The sequence below is a fragment of the Ranitomeya variabilis genome, chromosome 2, assembly GCF_051348905.1.
Source record: "Ranitomeya variabilis isolate aRanVar5 chromosome 2, aRanVar5.hap1, whole genome shotgun sequence".
Lineage (NCBI taxonomy): Eukaryota > Metazoa > Chordata > Amphibia > Anura > Dendrobatidae > Ranitomeya > Ranitomeya variabilis.
The window spans coordinates 929,953,795-929,977,739 of NC_135233.1; the positions used below are offsets into that span (position 1 = coordinate 929,953,795).

The 23,945-nt window shown below is 43.1% G+C and overlaps 1 protein-coding gene across 2 annotated transcripts in view; it reads right to left on the bottom strand.

Annotated features, from left to right (window-relative positions):
* Nucleotides 1–3,324: 3,324 nt before the first annotated feature.
* MFSD1 (major facilitator superfamily domain containing 1) overlaps nt 3,325–23,945 on the bottom strand; it is a 61,474-nt gene continuing 40,853 nt past the window's right edge. The window contains exons 14-17 of one of the 2 annotated variants that reach the window (XM_077290665.1): nt 20,763–20,810; nt 20,509–20,569; nt 4,814–4,916; nt 3,325–4,009 (exon numbers count right to left, since the gene is read on the bottom strand). In XM_077290665.1, coding sequence (XP_077146780.1) covers nt 3,950–4,009; nt 4,814–4,916; nt 20,509–20,569; nt 20,763–20,810 — 272 coding nt within the window. In that variant the 3' untranslated portion in view covers nt 3,325–3,949. Of the gene's footprint in view, nt 4,010–4,813; nt 4,917–11,266; nt 11,427–20,508; nt 20,570–20,762; nt 20,811–23,945 lie in introns of those variants that run through there. The other variant, XM_077290666.1, reaches the window with a different exon arrangement.

Genomic DNA, 23,945 nt, shown 5'->3' on the forward strand with positions numbered 1-23,945 from the left:
GCTATAGCTCTTACCGAATAATATGCAGAGGGAACTGGATACCTGGAGCACTCCGGCTGATCAGCTGTTCGGCTCTGCAGCTGCATGTATCACGGCTGTGACAGTCAACACACAGGCTCTCCATGAATGTACTGTCACACAGCTGCGGCGCCAAACAGTTGATCAGCCGGAGCCATCCAGGAAGCCTCTACAAGCTTATTCGGTAAGAGCTATAGCTTGCCAAATAAACCCTGACCCAATCAAATTCACTCATCTCTAATTATGAGCTCTTCGAGAAACCTGACCGCTGCAATCAAACTTAGGGTGCAGTGATCCTGGTGACTTCCAAAGGCTTGTAGTCACCGAACAAAAGGATCTGGTTTTCATCACCAGGTTTTTCTCGTTTGAGGCAAGGCCAGTACCTGTAAGTGCTCATATACAACTTTCTAATATGGTGTTTATATTCCACCAATCCAGCCTGCAAGACAAGAAAAACACCTTTTATTATACTCAACTATGGGGCAATCTAGTCAGATGGGCATTGGTGGTCTAGGTCCAGCCCCTCCTCTCTTCTTGTGACTGCTGTCCTTCTCTGCTGTGTGTGGATGACACATCCTATGGGTGCAGGTGCACTGCAGTACTTTACTCTGGGCAGAGAGAAGTATGCCTGAGCAGGACCAAAATGCTGGACACTGTGTGGATGACCTTGGTCAAGGACGTGTCATCCATACTATGCAGAGAAGGACAGCATTGCAAGAGAGGAAGAGCCAGATCCAGACCAGCAATGCCCATCAGACCGGACTACTCCGTAGGAGAGTATAATAAAAGCTCTTTTTCTTGTCTTGGGGACAAGTTCCCTTTAAAAGTAAACGTTCCTGATTTTCACTCCCCTGAAATCTGGAAGTGGGGGGTGGGGATCAGGAAGTCCCCAACATGTAATCTAACCAGCAGGTCCATTGAAATCTGGAGGTTTGCCAACTTTGCTTTAATGTGTATGGGTCTTTACAAGGATTTACCTACATATAGCATTTGGCAGTTCTAAGGATGCCGAGGACAAGAGTCAATAGTCTGCAGTTCAATTCTAGTTCTTTGGAGGGGCGCCTATGGCAAACGTAAAAAATGTAAACTCCGTGTCTTTAAGAAAAAAAAAAATGTAGAGGCGTTATCCTGAATCATTTTCCTATACAAAATACTCATGAGTATACTTATCTTTACTTATATTCTCATCATTTCGCGCAAAAAAAAAGTTGCTATAAAATTATTTTCTTGAAGTCACTGCTCAGCATCACATTATTGTCTGAACACACAAATGTTCTTGAAACAGTGTACATGACATCTCCAATAGCTTATTTTGTAGAATTGTGAAGAATAAAGAGTTGAAACAGATAATCTTTGCAAAATACAGAACTAGTGACACAAGGTGCACGGTTAACACAAAAAGTCTTCATATCTATAAAAGTCAAATAAAATGTGGCATGGCACTGATCATGAATCTTTGTACTCTGTGGTCGAGTGGATCACATGACTGGTGAGGTATTTTACTTTAATAAAACTTTAAAAAAAAAAAAAAAAAAAAAAAAAAAACACCACAAACTCTACTTGTTATGTTGAACTTCTTTCCTCAGACTTTTTTCCCCTTCTGAGAGGTTCCAAACTTCAGAAGTCTGTAGGAATGTAGTGGTGTAAATGGAGGCATTGATGTAACCTCTACAGAATAGTGTACAAGATGAAGGGTTACTCTATTCCTCCACCTCAACATATATTAAAAGGGATCATATCAAAAAGGCCCATGCACCACTTTATAAGGATTGGCCATCCTGACTCCAATTTGAGTCACCAGTAGGAAATGATTCAAAATGACCTAACCCTCTTATGTAATGCTTAGGGTTTTTTTTAGATGGGTATGTTCTGGAAGTCCTTAAAAGTGTAAGTAACTGGCAAAGTTCCATCACTCTACATCTACATGTATTGAAGAGCTCTATGGTTCCATCAAACAAATCAGTGCAACAATACTGCTGGAGTGAACTGTCACTCAAACATTAGTGCACCTTCCCCACCAGAAAGTTAGGCTGGCTGGTGACCAAAAGTTGGTATAAACCTTTAAGGTGGTTGTCCAGGTTTGGGACAAAAAAAAGACTGTAGTCTCTGGCAAATCATGACAGCATGTGATGGTAGCGATTTCCTGGGATTCCTGGTGTGGGTAGGTGGTCTCATGACTGCATGTATGCGATTTGCACACTTGCAGCCAAGTGCAGACTAGACTCATTTAGCTGCTTAGTGGAAGTGAATTGAGAGACGACAGATGGGTCTAGACTGCACGATTTAGATTTAGCAGTCTGCAGTCTAGTAAAGCAAACTTTTGCCCCAAGACCGGACAACCCTCTAACTGTGGAAATCCTTTACTGACAGGGTCGCAGTGGTGACATTTAACTTTATAACATGCAACAGCTACAGCCAATCAATCTCAATATAAAATGGTATGAGACCGCTGAAACTAATGATTGCCTGCAGTCGCTACAAGTTGAAGACCAGATGCAGCCCTGAGGCACTGGAGTGGGAAGTAATGGTTAGCTTATCATTTTAAAGCATTACCTACCTATGGACCAATTTAGTATGACGATGGACAACCCTTTTAAAGTATATTATTCAATAGTACAATGACGTTTCATCAACCACAAGGAGAGGCAAAAAAAAAAAAAAAAAAAAAAAACACAAAAAAAAACAACACTCAGAGCAGCACAAATAGCATATGACTTAAAAAGGAATCAAATGCTTATTCTGAACTCAGACAAACAGCATTGTTAGACAAGAGGACTAGAATCAGTGGCCATGTTTAATCATGCCCCTTAGTCTGATGTGTAAAGAGACACTGTGAGCACAGCTATGGGGTGGTGCTAAGGTTAGATTCCCAAACCAAAAGTGCAGTAAATATAAACCTAGCACTCAGCTTAAATGCGGTGAAAAAGAATTTATTGAAGTACACGGAACCTACGTGCTTATTCCAGCTTTCCTTGCTACTCGCTACAGGCTATATCGCAAAGCACATCCGGTCTCTCAGAGAGTCACGTACCCTACATGTTCAGTACAGCACGCAACTGTTTGGGCCAAAACGTTTTCCGTGTACTGCAATAAATTATTTTTCAACGCATTTAGGCTGAGTGCTAGGTTTATATTTACTGCCTTAGTCTGATGCGGCACGCTCTTTAAACAGATGATCTTGTCAACATATTGTGTTCCTGCAGTGTATCCAGGGTTCTGTCTACCTAACGAGATTCAGATGAACTGCCGAAGAGGCCACAGACTTAATTTGACCCCTTTCCGGGTCATTCCAAAGTTTTTCTTTTTCACTGTGAACGTGTCCGTAGCAGAATAAGTTTGTGTCCATCTGAATAAATGAAATTCATGGCCCCCATCGGTGGTTGTTTTGAGTCAGGTTTTTATAGGGGAGGGGTTCCGAAAACAGTGAACAGGGCCTAGCAGGACTCCTACAGAATAGCTGTGCAGGGACACCAGTGGATCCATCGTCGTAAGGAAACCCATCCATTGTAAACAGTCCACCTACTAGAAATTCATCAACGTATTACGAACCTTCGTGTCACAGCATTAATTATAGCAGCCTTCACAAAGTACAGATGATCCCTATATTACTTCACCATTTACCAATGTCAACGCAAAAGTCTCTATATTGCTTCTCAGAAGATTGGAGCATAAGTCATTCTTCAGATTACCCTGGCTTACCAGCTAGACACACTTTCCAGAGTATGAGCACCATTTATATATATATGAAAAAAAAAAAAAAAAAAAAAAAAATAATAGGTGCATATCAATGTTGCCCAATTTGCATAGACTGAAGTCTTTGATACACAAAAATATTAATGTACACCCCCCCCCCCCGTCTAAACTAAAAGCAGCGTCATTAACCCTTTGGCATACTGAAAGACTATAACTTCTTGGTAAAATATTTCTGACGTTACTTTAGGACACTTCTGTGGGCCAGAGATGACAAGTGGCTGCAGTAATGCTCCGGCAGCTGGGGGGAAACAAAGAAATAACAAAATAAGGGGAAAATCTGGTTAGGAATCATTCACATTCTGAGTAGCAGCCACACGGAATGCAGGAGATTTTATAGACGCTCCAAACGCAAATTCATCTTTTTGGGTGAAGACAACATGATGTTTTCCAAGTAGTTTCTAAGCGGTAACCACTATTGGTTTTATATTGTAAATTATATATGGAAATTGTCAAGTGGTTTAGTAAATACTGGTGATGAACGAACATATTCGAATGAGGCTTTTTCAGAGCACGCTGATGTGCTAACCGAGGGTCTTTGGCGTGCTCAAAAAAAAAGTTCCAGTCCGTGAGGCTGCATGTCTCGTGGCTGTTTGACAGCTCCAACACATGCAGGGATTGTCTAACAAACAGGCAGTCGCCACATGTGTTGTGGCTGTTGAACAGCCGTGAGACATGCAGCCGCAGGGACTCGAACATATTTTTCGATCAGGCCGAAGACACGGTTAGCACACGAGAACGTTCACTCATCACCAGTAAATATACAATATAACATTACCAACTAACTACTCAAAGAACTACAATAATATCATGCAACACTAATTTTCCTAAAAACAGAGATCTGTTTAGCCCCCCACCCCCATCAATGAAACCTAACAGGTGCCAATTAAATATTCCAGATACCCATGGTTATTGAACAGTGAATAGAATTTAGGGATAGAAAAGATGCCAGTCTAAACATTTACATATTTAGAAGCATTATTCAATTGTTCATTACAGAAAAAAACAACACACATTTGTTACCAATGGTGATTATGACACGTACCTGTGCGCCCAACTTGGAGAGATATCTAACCCTTAAAGCAAAAGCACTAAGAGGACGAAACCTACTTTCTGAATTTTGCCTTCGTATTCGTGCCTTTTCAGCCCTATAAATCATATGAATAAAGGTATGGTAAATGGTTGGCCTAATAGGATACATGTAGTAATATAGCAAGCAGTTTTGCAAAAATAATTAGAGTATAATTCTGCTGTCTGGTGTGTGTGATCTAACATTTGGGCACATCACCAAAAAAACAACAACAAAAAAACACAACACTACGAAAAAGGTTAAATACGTTATATAAAGTTTTTCGGCCATATGTACAGAACAAACCAAAAACAGGAACCTGATCAAGGTCAAAGGAAGGTACTGCTGAGAAGCTGGGCTCTGCTCACATTCGGGTTGCACTTCTATAGCGCAAAGCATAAACCAGGACCAGATGTTACAAAGAGAAACAATACACCGATGTAATGGCTCCATTTCATGCAATGACGACAATAGAAACCATGTTTGTTTGTTTTTTAACAAGAATTTTATTTTAAACTTGGAATAAATTTTTTAAAGAAATCACATTTTCATTGTGGAAAATATTTGCTTCTTAGTAAAAAAACACAACATGATAAATACATAACAAGTAAAGCATACAGTTCCGGTAATGGAATGCTCGGAGGGCTCCGCATATTAGAACAGACACATTCCCTGAGTAACGCCTGTGAGAACACCAGGTTAATACAAATTACGTTTCTGAAGATGACCATGTTTAAAAAAAAAAAAAAAAAAAAAAAAAAAAAAACTGCTCGAGTACCAGCTATTGGGGCTGCTCCACTACTTTTAGGCTATGTGCACACGTTGCAGATTTCCTGCAGATCTGCAGCTTTTTTTTTTTTTTCCTGCAGAAACGCTGCAGATCTGCAAGTGATTTAGTACAAACGCTGCAGATCTGCAAGTGATTTACAGTACAATGTAAATCAATGGCAAAAAAAAAATGCTGTGCTAATGGTGCAGAAAAATCTGCACGGAAAATGCAGCAGATTCAAAAAAGGACCATGTCAATTCTTTGTGCAGAACTGCTGCGTTACTGCACCCATTCCATTATAGAAATCCGCAGGGGTAAAAAAAAGGAAGAAATCCGCACAAAAATCTGCAACGTGTGCACATACCAAAAAAAGGTGCAGATTCTAACCTGCGTTTTCTGCCAAGAAATTGCGAATCTGCACAGAAAATTCCACAGTCAAATCTGCAACGTGTGCACATAGCCTTAAACTGATGACCTGTCCTAAGACTAGGTCATCAATATAAGAGCAGTGGGGGTCCGACAACTGACACCCCCCAACAATCAGCTGTTCTCGGCGCTAACAGCAGACAGAGGTTAGCAGTTGCAGAGCTGAACAGCTCCATCATCTGTATAATGGCCATGGCTGGGAACTGCAGATTGCTCTTATTAGCATAGGGACAGGCATGCAGGACCCGGCAGCCACCACTACACAGCGGTTGAGAAGATGAACAGCATAGCTCCGACAACTAAAGGCGCCGTCACACATAGCGAGATCGCTAGCGAGATCGCTGCTGAGTCACAAGTTTTGTGACGCAACAGCGACCTCAGTAGCGATCTCGCTATGTGTGACACGTACCAGCGATCAGGCCCCTGCTGTGAGATCGCTGGTCGTGTCGGAATGGCCTGGACCTTTTTTTGGTCGTTGAGGTCCCGCTGACATCGCTGAATCGGTGTGTGTGACACCGATCCAGCGATGTCTTCACTGGTAACCAGGGTAAACATCGGGTTACTAAGCGCAGGGCCGCGCTTAGTAACCCGATGTTTACCCTGGTTACCAAAAAAAACAAACAGTACATACTCACCATCTGATGTCAGTCAGGTCCCTTGCCGTCTGCTTCCTGCTCTGACTGACTCCCGGCCGTACAGTGAGAGCACAGCAGTGACGTCACCGCTGCGCTCTGCTCTCACTGTACGGCGGCACTCAGTCAGAGCAGGAAGCGGACGGCAAGGGACCTGACGGACATCAGATGGTGAGTATGTACTGTTTGTTTTTTCTGGTAACCAGGGTAAACATCGGGTTACTAAGCGCGGCCCTGCGCTTAGTAACCCGATGTTTACCCTGGTTACCCGGGTGCTGCAGGGGGAGTTCGGCATCGTTGAAGACAGTTTCAACGATGCCGAAGTCGTTCCCCTGATCGTTGGTCGCTGGAGAGAGCCGTCTGTGTGACAGCTCCCCAGCGACCACACAGCGACTTACCAACGATCACGGCCAGGTCGTATCGCTGGTCGTGATCGTTGGTAAATCGCTATGTGTGACGGGGCCTTAACATCCAGCTGCAGCCCACAAAGAAAGCAGCTGATCACAGAGCGTGCCGTGAGTCGGACCCCCACCGATCTAATATTGATGGCCCATCTTATTATTATTATTATTTATTGCTATAGCGCCATTTATTCCATGGCTATGTTATCAACATAAAAGTAGAGCAACCCTTCAAGCATAATAAATACCGCTGCCACTCAGGTACTACTAAAGTGCAAGACTAGAAAATTGCTTAAAACAGCAACACTACAATAAAAACAAAATACAATGGTGTTACTACATCATGCCTAATATTCATTTTTGGATGACCCCTGCTGCCAAGTGGTGACATCATATTAATTACTGTATGTTCTGTTAAGTACCTCATAAAGTGGAGAATAACCTTTAAAGGGATTTTCTCAACTTCTTCAGGAGCTCACTGGTGCCCTAACTCCCAGCTTCCAAGTCTACAGCTGTGCTCCTGCTTGATTTACAGCAGCATCGCACCCAAAATGTGCACTTTCCGATGCTGCAAGCCTTGGGAGGAGCACAATGGCACTGGCTTCAGAACAACACTGTGCTCCCTGCCAAGGAGGCGGGCCACTGCCGACACAGCAGAGGTAGCCTGTAACCTAGGCAATGAGCAGCGAGCTGAACCATTAAAAAGCCCTTTATTCTTAAGAATGAAGAGGGTCTTTAAATAAGTAATTTGCAAATATAACCATTCAGGAGGATGAGAATAAACCTTTAAAAAGATTTTCCAAGCTTTGAAGACAATTGCCTACAAAAGGAAACTGCAAAAAAAAAAATCATCAAAGAGAACCTATACTCGCCTGAAATCTGCTACTTCAGCACCTTAGCTCCAGTGTTCCCCCCCTTTGGTACAGTCAGCATTTGCTTACCTCCTGCAGGAATAATGCCCCTTAGGGCCACATCACCACTAAGGCCAGTGATTGGCTGCAGCGGTTACATGGATAGAAGGGAATGTCAATGCTGCAGAGGGGTGAACGGGAGCACAGGGGAGCACCAGGCGGTGCTGGAGCAGCAGGAGGGCGTTTATCAGGTGAGTCTATGTTCTCATTACTTTATGTCATTTACTACAGAGCTCTTGGAGCCACATAGTGCAATCTTAGCCAAGCATGGTGCAGTTCCATTGAAAAAAAAAAAACCATTTAAATCATAGCAAACAAGCAAAAATGGTAACACAGTACAAGCATGGCGAGAGGCATGGACTAGAGAACCTTGAATTGCCAAATGTGAAAAGGCAACTGCATGCTCCATTACAGCGTGACAACAAGATCACACAGCCAATCATTATGTGTGCTGTAATAGCGGAAGCAGCTACCTACAGGAAAGGCAAAAAAGTTTCATAGAAAATGTAACAAAGGACAAAACCACCAGAAAAAGAATGGTAAACGCCAAAGCAGCAGCCTCACTTGAGTTCATACAGAAGAGGCGGTATAAAGTACTCTATAGTTACAAGCCTCGTATTACATTATAAGCAAATCCTTAAAGAAAGCGGAATCTGATAATGAAGCAGGGAAACGGCATGGATAGGGTCCTTGCAGACTCTACCTTCCCCCATCAGATGGCTTCCAGGCTGGTAACATATAAAAGGTGATGCTGTTTATGCAATTCCCCAATATATACCAGTACTTTCATACAAGGCATCTAGAGTTTGGATTTTAAACAGATAGCCATTGCTGGTAGCCAAAATAAAGAAAGTGCAGAAAAGAGTGCGAACAGTGCATATGCTTTTAAGGAAAAAAATATCAAGCCCGACGTGTATTTTGGCAAGAGACAGACAAAAAAAAAAAAAATTGGATAGGGGAATGGGGAAATCCACTAATCTCTGGTTACGATTGCCCATTTTTTGGCCTACAACATTTAGAATTGAGCAAGCAAGCAGACACTACACTCTCTTATAAATATATACAGTTGTGCTCAAAAGTTTTCATACCTCAACAAAATTTTTGCTTTCCTGGCCTTTTTCCAGAGACTGGCTACTAAAGGTACCATCCTCACCTGTGACCCGTCTGCTTGTAATCAGTGTGTGTGCGCATAAAAACTGAGTGAGTTTCTGGGATCCAGACAGACTCTTGCATCTTTCATCCAGTAACTGATGTTTCTGGATTGTGAGTCATGGGGAAAGCAAAAGAATGGTCAACAGATCTACGGGAAAAGGTAGTTGAACTGTATAAAACAGCAAAGGGATACAAAAGGATATCCAAGAAATTGATAATGCCAGTCAGCAATGTTCAAACTGTGATTAACAAAAGGAAAATTGGGGGCTCTGTAAAAACAAAACCAGTCAGGAAGACCAGCAAAACTGCCAGGAAAACTGTTCGGGATGCAAAGAAAAACCCACAAATAACATCAGCTGAAATACCGGACTCTATAAAAACTAGTGGTGTGGCTGTTTCAAGATGCACAATAAGGAGGCACTTGAAGAAAAATGGGCTGCATGGTCGAGTCGCCAGAAGAAAGCCATTACTGAGCAAATGCCACAAAGTATATAGCCTACAATAAGCAAAACAGCACAGAGACAAACCTCAAAACTTCTGGAGCAAGGTAATTTGGAATGATGAGACCAAAATCGAACTTTTTGGCCTCAACCATAAACGTTACAATTGGAGAGCGGTTAACAAGGCCTATGATTAAAGGAACACCATTCCTACTGTAAAGCACGGCGGTGGATCACTGATGTTTTGGGGGATGTATGAGCTACATAGGAACATGAAACTTGGTCAAAGTTGAAGGAAAGATGAAAGCTGCACGTTATTAGCAAATACTGGAGGCAAATTTGCACTCATCAGCCCGGAAGCTGTGCATGGGACGTACTTGGACGTTCCAACATGACAACGATCCAAAACACAAGGCGAAGTCAACCTGTCATTGGCTACAGCAGAACAAAGTGAAGGTTCTGGAGTGGCTATCCCAGTATCCTGACCTCAATATCATTGAGCCACTCTGGGGAGATCTCAAGCACGCAGCTCATGCTAGACAGCCCAGGAATTTACAGGAACTGGAGGCTTTTTGCCAAGAACAGTGGGCAGCTTTACCATCTGAGAAAATAAAGAAACTCATCCACAACCACTTCAAAGACTTCAAGCTGTCACTGATGTTCGAGGGGGCAATACACGGTATTAATGGGGTATGTGAACTTTTGATCAGGGTCATTTGGATGTTTTGGGTTGTCATTATGATTTAAAAAGAGAAAACACAGTAGTTTGACAATAAATGGCTTCACCCAATCACTAACCAAACCAAGAGCGGAGAAGTTTTGGTGTTATTAAAAAATTCTGCCGGGGTATGTAAACTTTAAACTTTTGAGCAAAACATACTATATATATATATATATATATATATATATATATATATCGTCATGGCCTAGTAGCTGTAACTGTATGATTAAAAGGGAACCTGTCATGTAAAACAAATTTGGGGTTAATCAGCAAGTTGATAGAGTTACTAACCTGCTTGGATTATGCACTTAAAGCCTGGCGGCCAGTAGGAACTATGGAGGCACGACTGGGTATCAATGTAGAGCTACCTGGCAGTCAGTGCGGGAGGTGGGATGGGGCCGCACCTCTATGACTGAAAGCCTGAGGCTGCCGGGAGGAATAAAGTTCATTTCCTTCCAGCAGCTGTGGTCTCAGTGCAGTGGCTGGGCAGCTTTAGAATGCTATTAACCTAAAGATTAACCACATGTTCGCAGATCAACATTATTTTTTGTTTTTACATGACAGATTCCCCAGTAATTGCTGTTTATTTGTTTCATAAAACATCCTAAAGTGCAGGAAGATATTGAGAGCTGCTGTTTAATGCATATATCTACAGCTGGAAAATCTGCTGCATTTTGCAGTACTGGAGTGGATTAAATTTTACAATATCACTCACTGCAGCAAAGCACTAAATAAAAATAAAATACATTTGTAAAACAAGCAGTAAATATGCCGCATTTCTGCAGTACGTTGCGCTAAGGCATAAAGTGCTAAAAAAGAGAAATAAGAGCCTTTAGAACATAAAGTGACCCATGTTAAGTGCATCAGGCCAAAACAAAATTAAAAGCAAGCTGCAAGAACAGACCACATGGAGTACCAAATGCAATCGATGCCATTTAGCCAGTGTGTGCAATGACGACCATTAAGGCCTAGAACAAGGATTCCTTCATTAGTACTGGCATACAAGGAGGTGGTTAGTTTATACAACTCGAGTAATGTCTGCAGCAAGCTCAGAAGACACCAAGGCTCTTCGAGGTGACAGCTTGCTGACCGCTTTCAGCGAACAGGAAGGTGATATTTTGCTATTCAGTTTCTTTTCTGCAAAAGATTATTATAAAGTTACATTAAAATCAGTATAAATGTCAATGCTAGATTACAGAACCAAAGGCATAATGTAGGCAATCCCCTGCAGATACCAGTAAAGTTAGTGGCATGCACTTATTATCGTCCATGTCATGGGACCTTCTAAAAATCTCCAAATTTACACAACAGGAAAACCAACAGATTTGATAATAGGTCTTCTATAACCGTATGGTCACTGGAGCACCCACAATCTAGAAGGGTTGTCCAAGGCATACTACCCTTTAAGCTGTTGTGGAGAAAAGCACAGAAACTAAGAAAATGTCGCTTTTGTGCTACCCGCTACCACCAAAACTGAAAATAGCAATCACACTTGAGTATTACTGCTATTGTCAAAGATTAGGGAAGTTGCACCCAGTAGTCAAAGAACACGAGCGGGAGAAGAAACAAGCAAGCCAAGCAAAAAAAATGCACAGCACAGATTAAGAAGCCTTCTATGGTAGTGATGACCAGCACACTCCGAAGGAAAAGCTCAGTGACAACTTAAAAGGACACAAATTTATAAAACACAAGACAGTAAAGGTACCTTCACACGAAGCGACGCTGCAGCGATAGCGACAACGATGCCGATCGCTGCAGCGTCGCTGTTTGATCGCTGGAGAGCTGTCACACAGACCGCTCTCCAGCGACCAACGATGCCGAGGTCCCCGGGTAACCAGGGTAAACATCGGGTTGCTAAGCGCAGGGCCGCGCTTAGTAACCCGATGTTTACCCTGGTTACCAGCGTAAAAGTAAAAAAAACAAACCGCACATACTTACATGCGTCCCCCAGCGTCTGCTTCCTGACACTGACTGAGCTCCGGCCCTAACAGCAGAGCGGTGACGTCACCGCTGTGCTTTCACTTTCACTTTAGGGCCGGCGCTCAGTAAGTGTCAGGAAGCAGACGCTGGGGGACGCATGTAAGTATGTGCGGTTTGTTTTTTTTACTTTTACGCTGGTAACCAGGGTAAACATCGGGTTACTAAGCGCGGCCCTGCGCTTGGTAACCCGATGTTTACCCTGGTTACCAGTGTAAAACATCGCTGGTATCGTTGCTTTTGCTTTCAAACACAACGATACACATCGATCGGACGACCAAATAAAGTTCTGGACTTTATTCAGCGACCAGCGACATCACAGCAGGATCCTGATCGCTGCTGCGTGTCAAACGAAACGATATCGCTAGCGAGGACGCTGCAACGTCACGGATCGCTAGCGATGTCGTTTCGTGTGAAGGTACCTTAACTTCTAAAATATTTTGATTCATACACAAGTTAAAAAAAAAAAAAAAAAACAGAAGGAGAAAGACAAGCTCAAAAGACAGAAAAAAGTCTCATTATTTAACATTACAACAGCACCCTCCTGTGGCAGGCAAGTGAACAACAGAGCTCGAGCATTTGAGACCAAAAATCTCCCATCAGTTACTGAAATGCTTCATCATCACATTTCTCTAGCATTTTATTTTCACATTTCATTCAAACACCAGCAAAGCACTTTGTATCCTCTGTGTCAGTCTCCGATCATTAGCCAAGCAAGCCTCCAGAGTCAATGCAAACAGAGAGGAGGGCTGGCCTAGCTAATGAAGCAAACCTGACGGTACGTCCCTTTCGAGGACATCACCAATAAAAGTTGGGGTAGCAGCGCTCTTTACTTGGGTCAGAACTAAAACAGGACTGGTGAGAGCTGGACTCGCAGCACCCCACTGATCAGCTTAGGCAGAGGCACTCGTTCCTTGTCGTTCACCGTAAATCCAATAGATTGGTACCAAAAATAACATTTTCATAGAATAGTACCAAATTAAAATGTAACTTAATATAATAGTATAAAAATTGACAAATATTTTTCTCTATATTCCCATTATCCCATATGATATGGGTCTGTTCAAACAATTTGAAGGAAGGGGCAAAAAAATTCCACCCTATTAAATCACTATAGAATCCCTTCTTAACAGCAGAGGTTGGCACCCTCAACCTGCGCAATGGCGTCCCCGCTCACCAACGGCTCTCCCTCCTTTCCCTGAATGGCCCTAATAAGACAGAGTGCAAAAAGAACACTACTGTACCATATGTAATAAGTTGAACCTAATATCTTATCTCTGATATACCATATGGCACGTGCAATATATCAGAGAGGGAGATTAATTGACAGACACCAATCTAATACATAAAGGCGCGCGCGTGTGTGTGTGTGTGTGTGTGTGTGTGTGTGTGTGTGTGTGTGTGTGTGTGTGTGTGTGTGTGTGTGTGTGTGTGTGTGTGTGGTGTTGGAGGCAAATTGACAGCTGCCAGATGTGAACAAGGGGGACTTAATGAGAGAAATGGCGCCAAAGAGTATATACCGTACAGTTGCCAAGGTGGGGCCCCGACATGGGATACTCACCACACACGGGGATATGAACACACACACAAAATGCGCCACACACTACCATGTGCTTGAACACATATACCACCCTCAGCACACATTTCACCACACATACACCAACCTCGCCACATAAAACTCAAAACACAAAAGTCGCCACTCAAAACTCGCCATGCGCAAAATTCGCCACATGCAAAACTAGGCTCACGCAAAACTCGGCACAAGTGCAAAACTCACCTCATGGAAAACTCGCCATGCACAAAACTTGCTGCACTAACCTGTCACATGCAACTCGACACAAAAAGTTGCTACACGCATGTCGCCACATAAAACTCATCTCACAAAAGTCGCTACATGCATGTCGCCACACGCAACTCAACACACACAACTGAACAACACACATGAAACTCGCCCTAAAACACACACAAGTCTGGTATTATTCTTCAAAAATAAAAATCTGATAAATAAGCCGACAAACTACAAGAGCAACAAATGTACCATATAGGAAATACAGCAGCTGCCAGTCACATGACCTGTCTATTATGTGTATGTGTGAGCTAATATATACTGCCAGGGGGGTGGGCTTCCTGTAGGCTGGGGATTAATCAGGCTGCCAATAAGCAACCAATCACAGCTCAGCTTCTACTTTGCTACAGTTAATTAATCTGAGCTCTGGTTAATATAGGCAACAAAGGACATTCTCAGTATAACAGAGAATATACCCAAAGTATAGTGTGATATGTGGTACATCTATTAAAATACAACTTGAATTTAGAATATTATTTGCGCCACTTTGATATACCCTACATCTGGGAATATGTGCAGTATATATCTGCCTATGTAAAACTTTCTATATATGATATTGGTGTCTGTCAATTAATCTCCCTCTCTGATCTATTGCACATGCCATATGGTATATCAGAGATAAGATATTAGGTTAATCTTATTACACATGGTACAGTAGTGTTCTTTTTGCACTCTGTCTTATTAGGGCCATTCAGGGAAAGGAGGGAGAGCCGTTGCTGAGCGGGGGCGCCATTGCGCAGGTTGAGGGTGCCAACCTCCACTGTTAGGAAGGGAATCTATAGTGATTTAATAGGGTGGAATTTTTTTTCCCCCCTTCCTTCAAATTTTCAAAAGTTTGAACTGACCTATATCATATGGGATAATGGGAATATGGAGACAAATATTTATGTCAATTTTTAAAATATTATATTAAAAGTTATATTTTAATTTGGTACTATTGGGTGAAAATACTCGTTCCTTGTCCCCTACCAAGCTTACAGCTATGTACAGTATGTAATTCAGAGCAACACAGTCTGATGGAACAGAATCCCACTGTCCTGAGCGGTGTTTGGCAAACAGAGGGGACGCTGCACATACCGGAGCGCTCCTTTATACAGCTGATCAGAAGGGGTTCTAGAGCACGGCGGTATGAAGGGCCTATACCATGCCATGTAACTCAACCAGGCTCCCTGCATAGACTTCATATACACCATTAATCGTCTAAGCTTCTTAGAAAAATTACCACTGAGCAACTGATCAGTTCAAGTGATGGTCAAGGTCTCTGATTGTGAGGGGTTTGAAATGAAAATGGTCCACACAAACGGGATGATTTATTCCTCCCAAAAGGACCATGGGATATTCTTTACATGTGGAAGAAAGGCAATTTTGGCAGGCAAAAAGATAAGGGTTCTTTACTGCTAGAGCCCTACCACAAGTGGTAGTAATGGCAGACAATATAACACCAGGGTGGGCAGTTCATTTTCTCATTGGGCCACATGAGAGCATTTGACTGTTGTGGAGGGCCGAACCAACATGCCAAACTTAATGTTTTATATCACTTAATATTGAACAGAATTACGTACATAGTTACCCGTTGCTACTGCATGTTCGATAGGACTTATTCTATTGTGTCCTCTTAGCAGCAGGTATAATTAATAATGTTTAGAAACAGAAAATCACACTGCTCCGGTTGTTCAGCCCGTGTACCTTGGTCAACAGGTTCCAACATGATGATGGCCCCAAACACAGTAAGGTCTCCACACTTTCCTACAAGTACTGACAATTTAAAAAAGAAAACAAAAAAAACCTACTCACCTATCCCCGCTCCCCCCATACTTCGGTCGGCACTGTATCGAGGCTCCACTCTACACTCACGATGTAGTGAGGTCATCACACCTGATGGGCTTTCAGACGCACAGCCTAATGGAGGAAGAGGGAGCTAATGGCTCCTTGCTCCATCAGTTTATTCATTGGTATCTGCATCCAGAAGATGAAGAAACTAATGAAATGGAGATGCTAGACAGAGGACAGCCACGAGGTGCAGAAAGCCACGGTTTCCAACCATTTGGCTATTCTGGTCCCCGTGCCGCACAGAGACAAGCAAAGGGAAGCAAAAGGCCCACAGGCCGCACTATGCCAAGGTCTGCTATAACAGAATTTATGAAAGGACTGGTTGTTACATTGCGGCTTATAACTAATCTAGTGATTGGTCCATCAAGTGCATTCTTTCCTGGCCAGTCATACCAGACCTGTGTCTTTTTAATTTCTAGAACAATATACAGGTATATTTGGAACAATATCACCCAATTTAAAAAAAAAAAAACCACAACATTAATTTTCCTAAAATACTTCAGATTTATCAGTGACTCATGTGGAATGATAAATCTGAGGCATCTTTAGAAAGTCTAAGTCTGCACTACTTATTATAGCTGGTTTACACTGTGCCAGGCATTAGCGGATTTTGTTTGTGCCAAGCTACGTTCATTTGCAGCCTCACCACCTTGACAGACAAGGTGCAGAAAGAGGTCTTTTGAAAATAAATAAATAATATGGTGTAAAGACTTGATTTGGTGCAAATCGTTCCAGAGTTCTGGCAAACGTCCTTTAAAACTTCTTCCTCATTAAATATTGCCATGGATCCAGATTGTCTGTAGTAACTCATCTCCGCTCTGGGATTCTCTGTCTTCACTAAATACAGATTTTGCCCATGAACTTAGAACGAATGATGAGCCCAAGAGGAAAAAAAAGGTGGATTTCTCTGATAAGATATATTATACGTTACTTCTTTTCATGTGATTGATCTATGAAGTAATATAACGACTGATACTCTTTACGGGAATGTCTGTCGAACCCGCTGATTATAACCCACAGCCTAATGTGATAAAAGCCCCCAAAATATTATGTTGGGGAGGTAAGGATACGCTATGTCCGATTTCAGATTCTTTTGGTCTAAAACAGAAGAGCCCAGAAGAGTGACAGCAGCACTCTTAGGGTACTGTCTCACAGTGGCACTTTGATCGCTGCGACGGTACGATCCGTGACGTTCCAGCGATATCCATACGATATCGCTGTGTCTGACACGCAGCAGCGATCAGGGACCCTGCTGAGAATCGTACGTCGTAGCAGATCGTTTGGAACTTTATTTCGTCGCTGGATCTCCCGCGGTCATCGCTGGATCGTTGTGTGTGACACCGATCCAGCGATGCGTTCGCTTTTAACCAGGGTAAACGGACATGCGGCGCGCCTTTCGAGACCGCAACATGTCAATTTATCTTGTGCAGACGCTCAGTCTCTGCAAGATAAATGTCCCTGTACAATGTATTGGGCGCGGTGATTCCACACGGTTCAATGAACACATGTGGAATCATCGGCGTTCAAAAGCCGGCAGCGCTTTGGACGGAGCGGACATGTGCTGCGTCCAAAGCGCTGCCGCTTCCTGACCGTGGGAACATACCCTTATAAAGAAATCGAGAACAGAGTGCTCCTGTGTATGGGAGAGTCGGGCAAAATAGCTTAGAACATTGGTTTGGCCGCCAACTAAAGTGTAGGTAAGCCTTAGGGTACTGTCACACTGTGAAATTTCCATCGCTGCGACGGCACGATTCGTGACGTCGCAGCGTCGTATGAATATCGCTCCAGCGTCGTAGACTGCGGTCACACTTTGCAATCACGGCGCTGGAGCGATGCCGAGGTTCGCTGGTAACCAGGGTAAACATCGGGTAACTAAGCGCAGGGCCGCGCTTAGTAACCCGATGTTTACCGTGGTTACCAGCGTAAAAGTAAAAAAAAAAAAACCGTACATACTCACCATCTGATGTCTGTCAGGTCCCTTGCAGTCTGCTTCCTGCTCTGACAGTGCCGGCCATACACTGAGAGCAGAGCGCAGCGCTGACGTCACCGCTGTGATCTGCTCTCACTTTCCGGCCGGTGCTCACAGTCAGAGAGGGAAGCAGACTGCAAGGGACCTGACAGACATCAGATGGTGAGTATGTACGGTTTGTTTTTTTTTACTTTTACGCTGGTAACCACGGTAAACATCGGGTTACTAAGCGCGGCCCTGCGCTTAGTTACCCGATGTTTACCCTGGTTACCAGCGAACGCATCGCTGGATCGGTGTCACACACAACGATCCAGCGATGACAGCGGGAGATCCAGCGACGAAAGAAAGTTCCAAACGATCTGCTACGACGTACGATTCTCAGCAGGATCCCTGATTGCTGCTGCATGTCAGACACTGCGATATCGTAACGATATCGCTAGAACGTCACGAATCGTACCGTCGTAGCGATCGAAATTTCACAGTGTGACAGTACCCTTAAGCTCCGCTCACCCACTCTTCTGCTGCACGGTATATTCGCACAAGTAAATTAGGAAAGGATAGAGGGGGATAGAGTTCCACTTATGCTGCTTACCTCTCTAGAAACATAAGGATCAAACAAGAAAAAAAAACTGCTGAACCTATAGATTGCCTATAGATCTTATCTAAATTGTAGCCACCTAGAGAAAGAAAGATGTGCCAAATGTGTTAAGAGGTAAAAACCTCAAATTTGGGGCACACGCCAAACAAAACTACAGCAGCTATAAATTATCGTGTGAATTACAGTACAACTCATGAGCAGTGGTGAACCCTAGTCGGGAAAGGGTTAAAACCATCTTCATTTTAGAGACTAGTATATTTAAAGATTAGTCTTTGAATTAGATAGCGCAGCACTGGTACATGGAGTTTTTCAGTTGCTGACTGCACAAGGAGTGAAAATCAACTGCAGATCATCACTGAATATTACCGATTTCCACTCAGATTCTTAGGTCACATATGGATGGGTACTGACGACACCATGTACATGTATTTTAATATAAATTGCTGCAGACTAGGCGAAATCCTGCAATCCGCATTATCTGAGCGAGCCATAAAAAGGGAAGTTGCCGAGAATTTTCAGTGCAGACGCAGCACTTAGCAAACCAGACCGAGTGACAGAGGAAATCATGTGGAAACGGATGCCTTATAGTAAGCAGTGGCAGGAAAGGTAAAAAGCGCAAAGCTGCAGAAAGCATTAACAGGTGCGGCCCAATCCTCTAAACTACAGCCGTTAGCAGCAATGGCACGGACAATCACAAAACATTAAAGGGTTGTAACATTTTGGAACTTAAAGTTTGTTGTTTGAAGTCAGAAACTAAAGCTCATCTGTTGTATGATAAAAAGTTAAAGCCATGGGGCATGAAAGCCATGACCTCTGCCGAATCCATCATACAACTCTGCTTCAGTACCTTACAATCGGGTTAATTCATTTATACAAAGGGTCAATTCTTTAATTTTCTAGTTCTCGGCTTACAATCATTTAATGGGAGAGATTATAATTTACTCCAAGAGGATACAATTAGACCCTTTCACAGTAATAATATTTATAGCAATTACCTCCAATTAGAAATGTAGTATAGTTCTGATGTTGCTTACCCCATGTGCAGGACATTGCAGTAGCTCAGGTATCCACGGACACGACCACTAGCTACTAACTTACTATAGGAGTGGTCGTAACCATGGATACAATGACCAGCACATGGGGCAAGCGACAGTGAATCAGAAGGACAAGAACAATTGAAGGTATTTGCTATTGCTCCTACTATACATATTGGAATAGGAGTTTGGAGATAGGAATACCCCTTTAAACTTTCCAAATACATCAGATCTTTGCAAAGTCTTTGATTATACCGTGGAGAATTTAATCCAGAAAAAGAAAAAAAAATTCACATTGGAGATTTAAAAAAATTAAAATTACTTCACCAGGTCAAGAGAGACCAGCTTTTGCTTTCATTTCACTTTTGCTGCTCCAGAGTATTTTAGTTCTACCATATGGTTCCACAGTGCTGGGTCTTTTCCATTTAGTGCTAATATTTATTGTTCTTTTCCAAGGGGGCGATGTTCACAGGGTAATAACATAGAGCAGCCTAAATACATGACCACATAGAATCCTGAAAGCCACGCCCCCTTGGTGAAGACTATAATCTACCACTAAATAAAAAGTCCAATGTCTATGAACAATGTTTTTCTACTTCTTTCAAATCTGCCACTCAGGGGAGCAGTACGAATAAAATAAGAGCAAAAACTGTCTACTTTCGATCCGGTGACAGGTCCTCTTTTAAAGTAGGTGTTCATCCTTAACATTTTTTTTATCCCAAAGACTTTTGTAAGTGTTAAAACAAAATCAGCATCACAAACCCTTGCCAACTTCCCCTGGTCTTTGTTGACAAGGATGCAGTAATATCACAACTAAAGCATGGGACCACTGCAGCCACTCACTAAACAAGTCTGTCTTGATGTAGACATTCGAAGGGCCAAGGAAGCTGCTTAGGGGGCAGTACTGGAGGAAAGAGTTACTAAGGCTCCTTTTTGAATTTTTAGCTTTTTCTGATGATACTCACTCAATGTCGGCTTGTTTTTGCAGTCTTTCCCTTTCCCAAGACGATAGATTAAGGTCACCACCTAGGAAAAAGAGGTTTGAAAACTTAAATCTGATGGCAATGCACAAGTAGAAGACACTTGGGACAATTTCACTTTGATACAAGACTTCAATATACAAACAGAATACAAAAAAACAAAAACAAAACACTGACTTCCAATGTAGAGACATTTCACTCCTTACCAGTCACCTAGAACAGCAGATAGAACTACTTACCTCTAAGATGATTCACAAAATACAACATGACAACTGCTACAATGGCCACTGAAAAAGAAAAGGACAAATTCATAAGAAGAAAAACAAACTGCTATCAATCATCTGCCAAACCACAAAAACAGGTACGAAAAGCTTACAGATCAAATCAATCTTAATTACGGTATCTAAAAGTCAAAATGAACTATATGGGGGGGGGGGAATTTACCAAAAAAACTAATACACCAGTGCACTAGAGTTGTCCCCAGCTATATTTAAGTGGAGGTCTCTAAATAAATTTGCTTCATCTTAATTAGTCTGTGCACCAGAAAATGCAACCTACACCAGATATGAGATACAATGCGCACCTACAGGTGCTTCTCACAAAATTAGATCAAAAAGTTAATGGATTTCAGCTCTTCAAAACAAAAAGGGAAACTCATATATGGAGTCATTAAAAACAGAGTGATCTATTTCAAGAGCACTCATGCTCTGTTCACATTGCTCAACAGTACAGATCCATTCAGTCCCACCATCCAACACAAGAGACGCTCTCACAAATCACTTAACCATCTGCTCACTCTTTCTATCCTCCTTCTCCTAGTTGCTGGAGACATCTCTCCGAACCCCGGCCCCCCATGTTATAGCCAGTCAAACCTCCCAACTGCTACACCCAGAAACCCCTCTAACCTTATTAATATTCCATGCATGCCTTCTGTCTCTTTCAATTGTGCTCTTTGGAATTCTCGCTCTGTGTGTAATAAACTCTCCTTCATTCATGACTTCTTCCTTTCTAACTCTCTTAATCTCCTGGCTCTTACTGAAACCTGGATCCAGCAGTCAGACACCACCGCTGCTGCTGCTCTCTCATTTGGTGGACTACACTTTTCTCATACCCCAAGATCAGACAACAGAGCAGGTGGAGGCGTTGGTCTGCTCCTTTCACCCAAATGTACCTTCCAAGTTATCCCCCAAGTACCCTCACTTGTATTCCCTTCCTCTGAGGTCCATGCTGTCAGATTCTACGTCCCCTTCTCCATGCGAGTGGCGGTGGTGTATCGTCCTCCCGGACCCTCTCACCAGTTCCTGGATCATTTTGCCACCTGGCTTCCACACTTTCTCTCTTATGACACCCCCACCCTCATCATGGGTGATTTCAATATCCCAATTGCTTCTCCCCTCTCCCCATCTGCTTCTCACCTTTTATCTCTAACCTCCTCTTTCGGCCTCTCGCAGCATACTAACTCTCCAACACATGATGATGGAAACTCCCTTGATTTGGTCTTCTCCCGGCTTTGCTCACTGGATGATTTCACAAACTCCCCTCTCCCGCTCTCTGACCACAACCTTCTTTCATTCTCTATCAAGAACTGCCATCCCGCTCAGGTCATCCCCACTTTCCACACTTATAGAAACATACAGGCCATTAACACCCAGAAACTTATGAAGAACTTGCAGTCTTCATTGGCCCCAATCTCCTCCATCTCTTGTCCTGATTCTGCTCTGAAGCATTACAATGAAACCCTGCAAAGTGCCCTGGAAGAAGCTGCACCTCCTATACATAGAACAACTCGGCACAGACGGCGACAACCGTGGCACACGCTGCAAACACGTTTCCTGCAGCGGTGCTCCAGGTGCGCCGAACGTCTGTGGAGAAAATCTAATCTGCCCGAAGATTTCATCCATTATAAGTTCATGTTAAAAACATACAACTCTGCCCTTTACCTCTCCAAACAAACCTATTTCAACACCCTCATCACCTCGCTGTCCAATAACCCTAAACGTCTCTTTGACACTTTCCGGTCCCTACTCAACCCAAGAGAGCAGGCCCCAACCACAGATCTCCACGCTGACGATCTGGCCAATTACTTCAAAGAAAAAATTGACCACATTCGACAGGAAATCATTTCCCAATCTCTTCATACCAAGCACTGTCCTCCCTCCCCCACTGCATCTAGTTCACTCTCTGACTTTGAACCAGTTACAGAAGAAGAAGTAAGCAGGCTCCTTGCATCTTCTCGCCCGACCACTTGCACCAGCGACCCCATTCCGTCGCATCTCCTCCAGTCCCTTTCCCCGGCTGTCACCTCTCACCTAACAAAAATATTCAACCTTTCCCTCACTTCCGGTATTTTTCCCTCCTCATTTAAGCATGCCATCATACATCCACTACTTAAAAAGCCCTCCCTCGATCAAAATTGTGCCGCTAATTATAGACCTGTCTCGAATCTTCCCTTCATCTCTAAACTCCTGGAACGCCTGGTCCACTCCCGTCTTACCCGCTATCTCTCAGATAATTCTCTTCTCGACCCTCTTCAATCTGGTTTCCGCTCTTTACACTCTACTGAAACTGCCCTCACTAAAGTCTCTAATGACCTACTAACAGCTAAATCTAATGGTCACTATTCCATGCTAATTCTCTTGGATCTCTCCGCAGCATTCGACACTGTGGATCATCAGCTCCTCCTCACTATGCTCCGCTCCATCGGCCTCAAGGACACCGTTCTCTCTTGGTTCTCCTCCTATCTCTCTGGCCGATCTTTCACTGTTTGTTTTGCTGGTTCCTCCTCCTCTCACCTTCCCCTTACTGTTGGGGTTCCTCAAGGATCAGTCCTAGGCCCCCTCCTCTTCTCTTTGTATACTGCCCCTATTGGACAAACAATCAGTAGATTTGGTTTCCAGTACCATCTCTATGCTGACGACACCCAATTATATACCTCTTCTCCTGTTATCACGCCGACCTTTTTAGAAAACACCAGTGATTGTCTTACCGCTGTCTCTAACATCATGTCCTCCCTCTATCTGAAACTGAACCTGTCAAAAACTGAACTCCTCGTGTTCTCTCCCTCTACAAACCTACCTTTGCCCGACATTGCCATCTCTGTGTGCGGTTCCACCATTACTCCAAAGCAACATGCCCGCTGCCTTGGAGTCATCCTTGATTCCGAGCTTTCATTCACCCCCCACATCCGATCACTGGCTCGCTCTTCTTATCTGCATCTCAAAAACATTTCCAGAATTCGCCCTTTTCTTACTTTCGACTCTGCAAAAACTCTTACTGTCTCACTTATTCATTCTCGTCTGGACTATTGTAACTCTCTACTAATTGGCCTACCTTTTACCAGACTCTCCCCGCTCCAATCTGTCCTGAATGCTGCTGCCAGGATCATATTCCTCGCCAACCGTTACACCGATGCCTCTACCTTG